The sequence below is a fragment of the Melozone crissalis genome, unplaced genomic scaffold (assembly GCF_028551555.1).
Source record: "Melozone crissalis strain CALT ecotype California unplaced genomic scaffold, PUWL_Pcris_2 ptg000004l_1, whole genome shotgun sequence".
NCBI lineage: Eukaryota > Metazoa > Chordata > Aves > Passeriformes > Passerellidae > Melozone > Melozone crissalis.
Window position 1 is genome coordinate 4,207,289 of NW_026535782.1, and position 16,016 is coordinate 4,223,304.

The window sequence follows — 16,016 nt, forward strand, 5'->3', positions numbered from 1 at the left end:
TTGAAAGATAGCTCAGTGATGGACAAAATGTGTGCTTTCAAGAATTAAAATCAAGGATATGGTGACAATAGTAGTAAAGATCATAGTCCTAAACACAATGCAGAAAAATAATGATGTAATGCCAGAGATGGACTTAATGACCTGTAATAGGAAATGTAAAACATCAAGAAAAAAAGTATGTACTAACTTTTCTTATATTTCATATATCATTTGTGTAGTTCTAATCTGCTATCAAATTTAGTTTCTGCATCTAATTTTTCTGTACAGCTGAGCAGATGCACACCATAGTACTAAAAAGGAATAATCTTCAATTTATTACCCATTAGATTTATTTGTAAATTACCATCATAAAAGCACTCTGTTGTATAGGCTTTTCTTTTTCTGTAAGTGAGTAAATTCACTTAAAACTAATTTACAATAAAGCACAAAACTGGTTGAGATCCTGTGAATCATACACAGAAGAGTGGTCATGCTGAAGACATGAAAAACTGTTACTGTAGCATGTTTAAGCCGTGCTGCTGTTTAATTTTACTATCTATGTAGTCTCACAGATCACAACCATTTTTATGTGGCAGATTTAGCATATTGAAGTGATAGGATGCTGCTCAGTGCTGTTCATTACACAGGGCACTGGTTGTATATCCTCATCCCCAACTAAATTGTGTGGAAGGTAAGGGACACACTCAGGCCCACTGGGGCCTACAGCACCCTACTGTGAAAATTATCATTTCACCCAACTGAAACCAGTTTTTAATCAAAACCATTTTTTTTCCAGCCACATAAATAGAAGAACTCAATTTGAAAACCCTGTCCTAGAAGCAAAAAGGAAGCTACAGCAGCATAACATGCCCAACGCAGAACTTGGAACAAAGCCTATGCAGGCCCAAGGTTTCCGAGGTACAGTACAATGTCAGCTGTCTTGGTTCAGATGAAAGATCCCGCTCTCCTGTTTATGTGACAATGATTTTGTCATAGTCTGGTTAAAGGAGTAGTGTTGCCAATGTTCAAAATGTTATCACCTATATCTTAGCAATTTTCTCCCTTAAATGTCCGGGTTCCAATAGTTGTAGGACTCACCAATAGTTGTAGGACCCACCAGCCAACTAAAACTTTCAGAGGTGCAGAGAAAAAAACAGAAAAGATGAATCTAGTGTTTCCTAAAGGCTGAGAAATTGAAAGCACAAAAAGACTCCCAAAGTAATTTTCTAAATAAAGTCATAAATTCTGTTCCTGGGAATGTACAACTCTCTCTTGAGCACCCAAGGTTGGCAACACTGAAATACTTAATTGTACTTTCTCTAAATTACTCTTAATTGATGTTTGGTATGTTTCTAAGCTAGCTCATCTAGCAAGCATCAATTAAGTTAAAAGCCTCAAGCACAGTGTTACAGGAGTTTACAGGAATGCAGCCACTTGGTAACATAAAAATGAATGCGCTCAAAAGGAGCCGTATAAGCATCAAGCAGTACTGGTATCGACTAATGGATTTTAACGTGAGGTTATAGTCAGAGAGTGAGGCTTGTTCTCCTTTGTGGCAGTAGAAAGCTCCTCATCAACCTTACCTAGACCCAAATTTGCCCGCCTGCGCCCCGCTCCCAGGAGGTCCCGCAGCGCCAGTGACCTGTCGCAGTGCCGGCGCAACCTCGCCGGGGCCGGCGCACTGTACGGTACGTCCCGCTGCTCACCAGCCCTGGGGCCAGCTGGGCTCACAAATCTGCACCTTCCCCAACCCTCCCTCCCCCACTGCAGCATGGGAGAGCAGCACGGGGACCCACACTGCACCCCGAGGCACGAGACACGGAGCTTGCACAGCAGTCATGTGTGTCACTTGTTGGATGTCTGAACCAGAAAAGTTCATCTGGTATTTACCTCTTCTGGGTAACAAATGGAATGAGACATTCACAGGGGATGTTTTCTTCACTGTGGCTGGGAGGGAAATTATGAGGAATGTATTACTTTGTAGACAAAGCTGAATTTATAGGTTAGGAAAGAGGTTTTTAAATTACCTCACAGATCATTTTTATTGTTGTGATTATTTCAGCTGCGCAATAGCCACTTCTAAATGGATTTCTAATATCAAAGGATATTTATATCTTTTCATTTATGGCCGATCTGCCATAGATAAGAAATATGTTTTACGCTTTGTATTAGTACAAGAACCCACAAATATTTTTCCTGGAATGCCTGCACTCTTTATTTCCTTGCCTTTGATACACTGCCACTTGGTGTCAGCCAATATTGTTATCTGCTGTCCCTGCTATGTTGTGAATAGATCAGAACTTTTCTCTTTCTTGTTTGTGTTGACTGATGTAGAAAAACCACTCTTCACCCGTGATGCATCACAGCTGAAGGGGACTTTCCTCAGCACAACTCTTAAGAAAAGCAACATGGGTTTTGGATTTACCATCATTGGTGGGGACGAGCCGGATGAGTTTCTCCAGGTGAAGAGTGTAATTCCTGATGGGCCTGCAGCACAAGATGGGAAAATGGAAACAGGTAATTATGAAGGTTCATCTGTTCTTTTATATAAGAAATAGATTTCTGAGTCTCACTCTCTCCATAATTACATTCATTTTCCATATGACTTTCTGTGTTAATATGTAGAAAAGGTAAGTTTCTTGGTAAAAATTTCTTCCTAGTAAGTGCCAGGTAGATATTTTTCCTATTTCACAATATTTTAAGGGAGAAAAAATCTCTGCATTTCCCTACATAAAAGTGGATTATAGTTTATAGACTGTTTACTTAAGGGATGTTTACATGGAAAGAAAAGAGATAGAGAACACAGACTACCAAGTGCAAATTTATTTCTTTAGAAACGATGGTTTTGCAAAATAATCAGTTGAGTCTTATCCAATACTGTTCTCATTAGAACCATCATAACAAGAGTTTTCAGTGTGGCATATGGACACACAGGCATTTGTGTCCTTTGAAAAAAAAATTTGTGAAAACTCATGAAATAAAAGAAACTTCTAAAGAGAGATTGAAAGCTGCTCTGAAGATCTGGACCATCACTGCAAACATTTTCATGTTCACAGATTGATAAAGATTGCAAACCACTGTCTGAAAGGTCACATCAGGTCCATGAATGGATGAAACTCTTTAGAATGGAGATGAATTCTTTTTCAAGCAGTTGTCATCTTCTTTAGGAAAAGACAGTCAGAGAATTATAGAATTATTTCAGTTGGCAGGGACCTCCAGTTACTAGCCCCCTGTTTAAAATAAGGCTAACTTTGTGCTTGGATCAGGTTTCTCAGGGTCTTGTGAAAATTTTAAGACACAGATTCCACCGCCTCTCTGGACTCCTGCCCCAGCGTTTCTCAACTCTCATTTTGAAGACTTTTGCCCAGAATTTGTGGATGCCTCATCCCTGAAAGTGTTGAAGGCCAGGTTGGACAGGGCCCTGAGCAACCTGGTCTAGTGAATGGCAAGGGAAGTAGATGGTCTTGAAAGTCCCTTTCAACACAAGCCATTCTGTTGTTCTGTGATTTTTGTTCTTTGGGTCCATTGGGCTCTCCACAGGTACAGCTGGTTAGTAGGGACTGTGTTCCTGTGTTTGTGCAGCCCTGGCACTCTGTACCATCTCTCCCCAGCATAATTTATTCATGTGCATTATTTATACTTCCATTTCTCACCAAAACATTGAAATAAAGAAATGCTAGTTTGGGATTGTTGTTTCCTCTGTAGAAAACCCAGTGGCCAGAGCCACTATGAAGACAATTTTCTAAACTTTGATAACAGACCCATGTGGATGGGTCACAGCAGCAGAGACAGATCCTTTTAATATGTTACAGTGCAGGGAGCAGACACGGAAATAAATGCAGGCACAAATGATGAAAGTGGAAAAGTCTGAAGTGATTTTTCTGGAAATTTCATTTCATCTTTCATTTATTGTAGTTATTTTTTTTTATCAGAGTCACATTCATATGTCAGAATAAATCATCCTGGATTCTAGTTTATTTTGTTGGACTCTCCAGGACTCACCAAGCAGGAAGTGTAAAGATTATGAAAAGTATTATTTAAAGAAAACCCAAACAGGATTTGCTTCAAAGCTAATGTTATAGTCATCATGATGTTTCTAATGCCAGAGATAAACAGAAAAATTGTATGAAGAAACAAAATGTAAGAAAGAAGTAGAATATAGATGCTTTTTTTTGCACTGATTTTACAAAAAACATTAATCTAACAGCTTTTTAATTCTCAGTACTTGTTGCTATTTTAACTTAATGCAGTAGAGTTCCCAAAGGGAAAATTTATTAAATTAGCTGATTAAGGGAACAAAGGATACAATAGACTTCCTGAGGTTCAGAAGATTTCAGTGACATAAACTTCATTTTTCCTTAATATTTTCATACTACCTCATACATGGCATGAGAGTTTTTCCTTGTTTGTCATGGTTTAGCATTCTCAGATGCAGAACTCAAATATAGTTACTTGCTAATCCCTTTGAAGTGTGGGTTGTTTATTAGTGAACTTGACCATATGGAGTTATTTTCTCTGGAAAACAAGGTATCCTTGCAATTTACTTGAATTTTTATGCTGAATTGAATGTGGGTTTCACAGCACTGTTGATGGTCATTATTGTAGTCATGGATTGTGCTAAGAACATGTAAGAAAACTGTTTTTTAAAATGCATAGAAATAGCATTGTTTTTTCCTCAGGTAAATAATTTATTATATTAGGAATGCAAAACAGAAATTTACATTCAAATATACAATCAAACCATAATTATATGACCCCAAAACATATAAAATTAGATCTCAGAACAAATTTTGCCCTCAAATATCTTTGTTTTTAAGAAGAGTGACAGATTCTGATATAAAGTAATTGGAGAATCTCAGACTAATGATTGTGACATCTAACATTGGTTCTATGAATAAAGCAATTTTTAAATACATTAATGGAAAACTGGAAAAATATATTTAAGCACATTGTTCAGCAAAGTGCTTGCATTTCCTGATATGAAATCCTTTTCACATTTCCTGAATTAGAGTTTCTCTCCCTGTTGAGCTATTGTACAATATAATCAACTGAAGATATGAAAGCCTCCCAGGTTCCATCAATAGCTTTTTGTTCATAAAGCTGTTAAAATCTTACTTTGCAAAACTACTTGAAATTACATCTGTTTCTTTTTGTTTGTTGGTTAGGCATCACCGGATAATGAATAGAGCTTTTAAAATATTTTATTTATTCTTTTGATATTATGTGTCATTGTTCAATTTATGTGCACTCCATATATGATCACAGTCATGGGAAGCTTTGGTTATAGATCAAAACATCGTATTGTGGCAGGAAGGCATCATAGTAGAAAGTCTGAAGGCAGTGAAAATTATCTGTGAAGCAAACTGAGTGTAAGGAATAACCCCAGCACTGGTGCCTCAGCTCAAATATGATTCTGGACCCTATCCCTTGCAAAGCTGATACTATTTTTTGGCCCAGTGGTGTTCAAAATCTTCATACTTCAGGTCTGCATCAGATTTGGGGGAAATACAAAGGAAAGGCACCATCTCATTTATCTTACCTAAACTTTGGCCACAAGCTGAAGACACTGAAGCTGTACTTCAAACTAATTGTTAAAGAAACAAGCTCATAGAAAACTACTTTGGTTTATTTCTCCACCCAAAATCTAATATAGGGGTCGGAGACAAATGCTATTCAAAGAGTGAGTCTGTGTAATTCATTGTCACCCTTAAATGTGATCATAACAATGCAGTTTGACCTGAAGGTTTAAAAATTGAGCAATTCTGCATTTCATCCTTTGAAACATAAAGCCATAGAGTGGTTTGGGTTGAAAAGTGACTTCAAGATCATCCAGTCCCACCTCCCATAGGTGAAATAGGTGAACCCTCCAATAAACCTGGTGGAACTCCAGCGTGTGACCACACAGCTTGAGGTCATCAGCAAGCTTGTTGAGGGTACACTCCATCCTTGTGTCCAAATCTCCAACAAAGATGTTAAATGGTGCCTGTCCCAGTACTGACCCCTGAGAGCACTGCTGAAAGCCTGGAAGCCACTGGGAACACAGAAGCAGCACTGCCTGACAGTGACTTGGCATTGCTGTGAAACAGAGCCATGAGGCAAACCGAGTGCACTGACATGCAACACGAGATATCTGAGGTACTGACAAGCTATCAGAACCCCTTGGTGCCCAGTGCTGGGCACTAAGAGGTATTTATATTTGTCCTAGACCCACAATAAACCTCACAAGCAGACTCAGAGGAATCACATCTTAGTGGATGAGTCAAAAACAACCGAAATTACATTCCTGATCCCATTTGCCAGATGTTTCAGTATTTGTAGGGTCTATTATGCCCTCATGTAAATCTAGCCTCTGTGTGCTAATGGTTGTTAATAATCCTGAAAATGCCTTTGTAGGACATGTTTTAGCATTTGGAGCTCAATGAAGCTGCTGGATATGAACATTACATTCCACAGCATCTCTGTCTATATCAGGACAGCCTAGGAGCTGATACCAAGTTCTTTTCTGGGAGGTTACATTGCTTTATCTTGTCTGAAGCCTCATGCAGCCAACAGAAAACTGTCTGTATTTAAGATGCCCCTGCATTCAATTCAAATGCTGGTAAAAAAACTGCATCTACATGAAAAGATTTTTATACAGTGAATGATTTTGACTGACTGCTGTTCTAAGGCAAACAAAGATTTAGGCCTGTGGCTATGTCAGATAAAAGCTCAAACTGCAGAGGCAAAAGCTCTCCTACAAGTCTCAAGGTTATTCAATGGACTGGATAAACTGAAACACTCCCACATAATCAAGCTCGGGGAAAGATTCTCACTCTCTGCATTTCAGCAAGCTCCATTTCCTTTGGTGAAAGTTTGCAGGAAACAGCTCAAAGACATGGTCCAAAAGTGGTTCTTGGAGTCTGGGGATGACCCTTCTGACTGATGAATATCTTTGGTCACTGCAGGTTAAACTTTCCAGAAACATAAATCTGTGGGGAAATGTCATAGCTCAACCATGTGAATCAAAAATGAGGGAATACATTCTTTCATTTCATCTGCCAAGTATGCACTTGGCCAGCTTTAAGATGCTAAATCATCTGTAAACAATGCATACTTGGACTTTTTTAGATGTTGTTCTCTCAGGAATAGTAGTTTTTCTGTATTAGTTGATCTATTCTAGAGATAGAAATTCATAAATTAAAGATAAGGTTCAGCTAACAGATATACTTGTCTACAATTCAAATGTCTACACCTACCAAATAAGAAGACATCTATTACTTTTGTATGACTGTAATATGATGAAGCCTAGAGAAAAAAGCTAGAGATTGGTCCCACATCTACCACTCAGAATTTCCTGCACCTTAGAGATCTCCAAAGGGAATGAGTTGTTAGAAATGCTGGAAGGAGTGGCCCATTGCCTTGCTTCTGTCCATGGACATATGTCGAGACCCATAACAGTCTTCTGCATATGAGGAATTTTTCAAGAAGCTGAGGTTACTTTAAATGTAAGAAAATTGGAGAAACCACACTTGTTGATCTACAAAACCATGAATGTTATTATTTAAGTGAATAAGAGCAAACCCAAAACCATTATCAGGTGGTTGAGCCTACAATGTCACTAGGCTCAGGAAAATTATTACCTTGTTTCATTAATGCATATTTTTTCACAGTAAGGCTAATATCTTACAACCTTTATAAAAAGTGGAGTACTCAAGACAGAAGGAATTGGGGGACATCTACAAAAGGATGTATTTTTACAAGTTCAAACAGATGCTTAATTCTGTTCCCTGTTTATCCATTGTCTGATTATGTGAACAAACCATCATCTCACCTAATGTGAGCCCAGCTGAGATGCAAACTCTCTAGTTTGAGCAACAGAAAAGATTAACTATGTATGCATAAAGAATGCCTTCAATCCAAAGAAGCAAATATGTTAAAATTAAAATCAATGTTTTGGCAGTCATCTGGAAATGTTAATAATTTCAGAACATCACCCAGTGTATCGTGACCACACACCACATTACCTGTAGTCATTTTCAAACAGGTCATGTCTTTCTGAAGTGCTATCAGTCAAAACTCAACCAATAATCTTCTCTTTTACAACATTCCCTTCCCTTGGTAGCCGACTATTTACCACCATGTCAAGAGGTGCACTGGCCAGGAGCTGGTCATGATGTGAGGCTTGATTTCCACAGTACCTAAAGCTGACTGAAATTTATTTATCTCACCTGCCTGGCACCTTCTCATCCAGTAGCTCCAGGAAAACTGGTTCCCAAAGTTAGGGCATGGTGTTAGGAAAATGAGAAGCTGTGCTACTAGTGGGACCACTGAGGAAGGACTATCTTTTCATTGGTTTTATGCATCTCCAGGCTAAAAAACTTCTTTAATATGCACCAAGACCTCATGAAGTGTCAGTCTTGCAGCTGCAAGTTGATGCCAAGTGAGGCAAGACTGTGAGAGAAGAGCAGCACATATAAAGCACATAAGCTTGTATTATCTGCTTCCCTTACTTCCCCTGCTTTATTTGGAAGCTAGGATGTTTCACCTGGTGTTTTAGTCTAGCTGAGACTGCACATCTCTCTCTATCTCCATATATGGCTAATCATCCCATGGAGTTCAGAGAAAGAAAATTACCTCTTTTGAAAGTAACTAACAGCAATAACAGAAATTACTTCAGGCATTGTGGAGAATGATTTCTCCCACCCACGGTAGGCCAGTCAGTGTGAATTTGTGTTATATTTACTGCTTGCATTCCAGCATCCTCCAGGCTGATGATGAAATGGTGCAAAGCACAGCAGAAGCACTATATTTGCATCAGGTAAAACCAAAACTGATAGTTCTTTCCACTAGCAGTGCTGGTTATATTTTCTTGTTTGTGAGACATATAAAGAGTAAATGTTTGTTAAAACCTCAGCCAGTCTTCTTTCATTTCACAAGTTAATTTGACTTTTTAAATCAAGGAGATTCTGAGGGTCTGGAGAGTGGAACCACGATGTAAGTGCTGTGGTCTTTGCACCAGACATGAGGACAAAGTTAACAGATGCCCTGCTAGTTCATAGCTGAGACTAAACTGATGTCACCTTTTTTTTTTTTGTTTTGCAGGACACAGCATCCCATTTAATTTAATCCACTTTATTTTCTCACCATAAAAACTTGCACATCATATAACTAGTGCGAAAGCTATGCAAGAGGAGTAGAGTTAAAATTAACCCTCTTTTAACAATCTACCAATTTGCTAGTCCTCACAATTTTATCCTGAGTCTCTAAGTAACCAGAATTCCTTAAAGCAAGACTCTTAAATATTTTTTTGTTGTTTAAAGGGGGCTAAATCTGAATCATATCTTAAATTTTACAGGACAAATTTTCTATTCCCCTGTCACAGAGGAAAGTGCTGAAGTATGACAACATTATATTTAAGGGGTTGCAAACACAAAGCAAAGGGGAAAATGCCAGTTTAACTATTTATTTGATGTCATATATTAAGACAGTTTAGCTGGGGAAAGAGATATGGCAGGTGGTTTTAAATGTGTGATGGTGACAGTAAAACTAATCGTTGCCTCTTATGAATATTAATAGCAATTAAGAGACTCTTTTTCAGTCCCCTGTTCTTTCAAATTTTAAGGCAGGCAATTCACTGAGCACTGTATGTAAATAGAAAGATAAGAAGGTAGTACTTAGGTTGCTAGAAATTTTTCATTCTTTTGGTACTTTCTTCTCAGATTAATTTTCCATTACATTTTTTATGTTTCTATGGCTTTCAAATAACTTGAGACAGTAGTCACATTAATATCTGTAAAGTTTTCCTTATGTTAACCAAAGGACAAGGAAAGGTATCTACTTTTGTCTCAAAGTTACTGAATTGTAATCTCCATGAGATTCTTATTTTAGTGTTTTCTTCATATTTTTCTTCTTTTGATATTCACTATATTATGACGTACTCACTGAATGATAACCAGGACAGAGACAAGCCTAGACTAAAAAAAGTATCCACATTTTGTATACCACACACTAGTGCTGTCTACGTCTGAGGTCTTTGTGTGCACCTTGTCAGATATCCTTGTGCTCTCTCTGAGTTGCAAAAAATCCGTGTGTCACTATCTGTTCTGCCTGATAGGGATTTAGAGCTTGAGTCTGTGCTGCCCCTCTGAGCTACTGAGCATTCGTTAAGTAGTGCCTACAAACAGACATTCCTTGAGCTATGAAGAGAGCTTTTGATGCTTTTTAGCCCTGTCATTTGTCTATTTCCTTGAAGTCTTCAATTAAAATTACTGATGCAAGCTGAAAGAGTAATTGTAGCAGAGCATTTAAGTTGAATTTCAAAATGCTTCTGAAAATGGACAGTGTGTTGTTTAAATCACAGGAACAATTAAAAAAAATTCTTCAGAACTCCTTGTCTTCACATCACATGCTGTCTTACTTGATGGGATGACTCTGGGCTCCCATTATTAGTACAAATGGAGCTAAGTGGTCTCTGACTCTGTCTTGGGGTTTATCCCTAAAGTCTGCCATAACAGAGACATTTTGGGAATCTTCTATCTCATATTTTATGCTTAGTACCTGAACTCGAGGTGGTTCAATGCAGGACACTATGGAAGATAGATTCCCAAGAAGGGTGGCAGTAGGGAGGGGAAGGGAGATAACTGACTCTACCAATATCTAGGTGCAATTCAGTTGCACAGACATAGGTGTCCAGTGCCATTAAAAGTTTCAGGGATCCCACCTAGCCTCCTCCTGCCTTCCCAGGCAGCCCTCTCTTATAAGTCCTGTGTGGTACCTGCAAGTCACATACTAAAATCTCAATTGGCAAAGGCTGTCACAAATGACATTAGACACTTGCTTAAACAACCTCATTTCTCCTTCAGCAAGGAGTCTGTTTATAGACTCCTTTGGTTTTCCTTATCATCTGTTAGAGTAAGCAGTGATTGATTGATTAATTACTGTAATAAAACTTCTTTTCTGACAATTTAAACAATGTTTGTTTCCCCTAGCCTAATTCAAAAACTCACATTTGTGGTTTGATGAATACTTTAAAGAAGAAACAAAAACCCTTTTTAAATTAATAGACTTAATTCTCTCTAATTTAACTGTTCAAACCACAACTCTTTCAACTGTTCAAACTGTTCAAACTCTTCCAGGACCTGCTATAGATAGAGAAACCAATGATGAAGTAATTTGATGGGAAGATATAATGGAAATATGATTGATGATAATATAAAAATCCACTCTCTTGTGACAAATGCAACACAAACCATAAACACCAGACATACACACCCTGTCTAACCTAAGACTCTGGCCTCATTCTCTTCTAGAAAGAGTAAATGGAGACATTCTGGAGCTCAAAGGTGCTATATCTTTAGCAGAAAATGAGATCATACAGAAATCAAGAAATATGGTAAAGTAAAATGTGAAAGATTAAAGGTGAGGAAGCAAAGAGACTGTTTGGACACAAATTATTCAAGCATGTGCAGTCTCATATTCCTACTAATTCAAGGTCTGACTCCATGGAAAAATGGCCACAAAGGCGAAAAGCATAGACAAGGATATTAAAACTATTTCATACTTATTTCAGTATGAAAAATACAAAGGCAGAAAAAATGTTAAATTATTTATTCTCTGCACTATCACATCCCAACACACCTTTATCCAATTTGACTGTTCATATTGAAATAAACACTTGTTTTGTGCATGAAAGTTCTAGGAAGCCCATAAATTCATTCTTCAGTCTGAACTTCATCATGCAAAATCTGCAGATTCTGCTACTAGGATATTTAACATAGACCAGGAGATGATAAATATATTGTCATAATCCTCACATTTATTGGGACAGTTTTTGTAAGTTTTGCAAGTTGCCACTTGAGTAAGCAACATGCACTGAACTCAGTAGCTGCCAAAAATGCTGCAGTTGCAGAAATTACTTTTCTTCCATCAGATGTAATTAACAGCTATCTCACATGACTTGGCCATTTGTATGAACAGACAAAAATATACATTGAAAATAATAGTCATGATCTTCTCATGTACTATTTCTTTCAATAAATAATGATGTTTTGTTTCTTTAGAAGAGTGATCTATGAGGTCAGAAAGAGATTCTCACTATATAAAAAGATGGCAGGAAAAGTGTGAATTTCATATTGCGTGATGAAAATAATCTAGAATTGTACTTTTCTATATTGTCAGCCATGCCACGTTTGATTTTCTTTTGTTTTGGCATATAGGGCTTTTTTTAACCATTCAATTTTCAAAAAAAGTAAGTATTTAGCTGAGTTTCAGATTTTTATTTTAATTTTGAATTAAAAAATTAGTAGATTGATGTATATTCACCTCTGCCTCCACACTTGTGCAACCAAATACTATCTGTACCTATATTAAAATCTGAGAGTTCAAAAATTCCACTCATTTTTTTGTCTTTATAAGAATAAATTAACAAATTAATTTTTAAGATACAATTTCTGCTGTACATTTAGAATGGCAAATATCTGTCTTGACAGTTAGCAATTATTTTGCTTGAACGTATTAGTTTACATTGGTGTACCTGAATTTCCCCATCCAAAAGGAGAAATAATCATTTTAGAAGTTGGTGAAGTCCAATAATTATTGAAGTTAGCAACTCCCATCATAACTGCTAAAAACATAAGTGAAGAAAAGCTTAAGGGAGTTCAGCTTAAGATACTAAGGTCAAATACTGTCAAAGTCCAATTGTGCAACATATATTAAAAGAGAAATCTGTGTTCAATCGCACGTGGATGAATATTTTTGTCAGTGCTCTGACTTGTATCATTTGATGCATGGCATGAAGTAAAACTATCCGGAGTTGCATCAGAGATGACAAAATATTTCCAGACATATAAATAATATTTGAGGAGCCTTACAAACCTTTAAGTAATGGGGAGTTACAGAGACATTTGAGGCCATTTTATTAGAAGTTCACTTCTAAAAGCATCTTTCACTGTCTGTTGCCAGAATCAGGATATTAGCACAGATGCACCTCTCATCTGACCCTGTTTAGCAGCTCACATGGCCTTTATAAGAAGAGCAAGGTTTGTTCCAGCACTTGTGCGACTGCCTCTTTGTAATTGATGGTTCTGACATTTAAAAAATGGCTTGTTTGTTAAAAGACCTGTAATGAAAATTTCTTAATGACATAAGGAGCACTTTCCCAACCAGGAGGCAGGCAGGAAGTGAATCCTGATGGAAAGTGAGAAATTCCTGGAAAAATTCTTCCAGCCTTCTCTCTCTCTGTCTTCTCCCCTCCAGCAATCACATAAGTGTGGTGCTGTCCCTGAGTCCATGGATGGAGGTGGAGCTCGAGGTGCCCTGCAGCCCCCAAAATCTCTGTGTGTGCAGCAGTGGGAGCTGCCTGGGCGCCGCTGGCTCCTCCTCAGCTCCTCCTTCAGCAGGTACCAGAGGGAAGCAGAGCCACGGTGGCAGAGCCAGGGTGCCCAAACACCGCTCTGCTGCCATGCCCGGATAAGTGAGGGCTGTGTGCAGGAGCTCAGACAAATTCTTGGTGTCTGGGTCTTGGCTGTCAGCCTCAGGCGGTGACTGGCTGGTGGAGAGGGGAGAAGAGGGTCCAATCTCCAGAGACTAGTGCAGAACAGGGAGAAAACTGGCTGCAATAGGATATGCTGGAGCTAAGGATGCCATAATTTGTTTTTGTTCTGCAGGGAGGCAGGGAGAAAAGGCAGTAATTTCATGCTAGAAATGGCTGGAGAGTGGGTGTTTCTATGCATGTGTGAGTGTGTAGGAGGCAGGAGGGGGAGGGCAAGGTTCTAAGGAAAAGAAGAAAGGAGCTCTGCAAAAAAGGTCTGAGAGCACTGATGTGAGTACAGATCTTTTAAACACTGGCAGTTTCACTCCTTTTGATGTATTGCTTTCTTCTTTAGCTCCAAATGGAAGTAAATTAAAATTCTTTGTATTAAACTAATTTCTTCTGCATTAAAATCAGCATCATTGTATGCAGTATTTACTGAGACTTTCTCTGCCATACTGAGCATCACCTGTAGAACTGCTGGGGAAAAGTCAGATAATATTGGATACCCTGTCTTGATAGGTGCTCCTTGAGAATTTATTCATAGGCTAAAAGTCAAGAAGCATGTTGGACCATGCTGCTGCTCTGTTATTTGTGATCTCCTCTATTCCACCTTAACATAAGCAAAATAGCAAGTCTCAATAGGCAAAGGCTATCAGCAGTTCATGATAAATGGCCTGAAATCTGCCTTTGAACCATCAGTTCTGAACAAACTGTCAGCCTTAAGCCTATAGCACAGTGAAAGGCTGAAAGAGCATTGGAAAAAAATGGGGTTTTTTGCACTGGAATGGTTGAAAAAAGGCATCAGAAAGAGGTGGGAAACTGGAAAATGTGGAAATTGAGGTAATGATGAGAACTTGACAGTGTAAGGGGAGAGTGGAGAAGCATCGTGTGGGACTGAAAGACACACAATGTAGATGTGTGGGGCAGCATTAATTATACTCCCTGCACTAGCAGGTTACCAGGATTATTCTGCTGATGTTGGGCAGAGCCTCAGCCACTGCTCTTGGTACTTGTCTTGTTTGTTGCAGTCTGATTGACTTCTTGCACTGAAACTTCCACAAAAGTTTATGTGCCCCACAGCAGCCTGGTGTGCTCAGGCAGGCTTTCCTCAGGCAGTTTAGGAGGAACACATCCATCCAGAGTAGACACTGCCTCCTGTCAGACCTTGGCACTGGCACTGGGAACCACACGTGTATCCAACCTTGTTTATCTGACAAGTGGGATTGAGGGTGGATTCCTCTGTCAAATTCCACAGGAAAGTCATGCAGCATGGCAGTGCTACACGTGGTGTGAAAACATTGATCACATTTATGTCTTTGTACTTTTAGTATCACTTTAGAAGGTTGTTTTATTTTAATGGGAGGGAGTTGTTCTAACATAGATGGGAGAAGTTGGAAACGCTCATATCATATCTGGTCATTTTCTAGACAGGTTACAATGGCAGCATCCTTCCCCAGAGTTCAAAAAAACGTCATTTTTTTGGCAGATTTTTTTTTTTAATCTCTTTAGTCTGTCTTGTTCCAGTTATTTTCTGCATATCAGACAAGAGTATATTTTTTTTAGGCCGAACTTGATTGCATCAAAAGAAAATGCCGTTGACTATTATATATTATATAAGAGATTCAACTGTTTCTAGCACAGTTGAAAAAGTAGCTCTGAATTGTTTGGGGAAATAGGGATAATAAGAATTGTACTTGAGCAATTGTTTATGCCAAAAATTCCGCTCCAGCCAAGATGCTGAGTGGATGGATTTTTATTTTAAACTGTGCAGTGTTGTAAATACTATCTTTCAATAGTCCATTCAGTTCTGAAAGCAGGATTGTGATACTTTAATCTTTTTTTTTCCTACAAGCGTAATGAATTCATCTTTGCTAGGACATAATACTTGTAATCTCAAGTCAACTGGAAGTAATATTTTTCAAAAAATGTTGGGGGGATAGTAAAAAAATTCAAATTGAAAATATTATGAGCTTAAGAACATTCAGTGAAAAAAACAAAATCACAATATTTCTAAATTTTAGAGGGCTTTTTAATTTACCTATTCCAGAAAAATTGCCACAGACTGGGAAAATCTTCTACCTAACCCAAAGCTAGGTTTGATCACCCTAGTCCCAGGCATATTGGATTTCATCTTTTCCACATAAAAAATATAACCACACTTAGATGTTAGTCTCATTTTGCCTGTGTGTGTCAGAATCAGTTGCTAATTTTTTCTCCAGTATGAATGCTGTGTTAAACATGCTTTACCATGAGCTGGCAGAAAAAGCCAGGCTTTCCCTGATTTGAGTCTCCAGTTAAGTTGAGCAGTACTGGCAGTGGCCATAGCAAGCTACATCAGGCTGGCTGTCTCTCCCTCTCTCTCACATAACTGGAAAACAGCTCTGGGAAACAGCCAGGCCAAATGTGGGGAAAAGCAGGGGCTAAAACAAAGATCCTATAGCAAAGTATAAAACACAAAGTGGGATCTCAGTAAAGATTGTATTGAAATTTGTTTGCACAATGCAAACACAATCAAGACAATGTAGAC

The 16,016-nt window shown here is 38.3% G+C and overlaps 1 protein-coding gene across 12 annotated transcripts in view; it reads left to right on the forward strand.

Annotated features, from left to right (window-relative positions):
* Positions 1 to 16,016, forward strand: part of MAGI2 (membrane associated guanylate kinase, WW and PDZ domain containing 2) — a 702,246-nt gene that overhangs the window by 550,149 nt on the left and 136,081 nt on the right. For all 12 annotated transcript variants that reach the window (XM_054273695.1, XM_054273675.1, XM_054273666.1 and 9 more), the window contains 2 exons: positions 776 to 897; positions 2,314 to 2,496. In XM_054273695.1, coding sequence (XP_054129670.1) covers positions 776 to 897; positions 2,314 to 2,496 — 305 coding nt within the window. The remainder of the gene's footprint in view (positions 1 to 775; positions 898 to 2,313; positions 2,497 to 16,016) is intronic.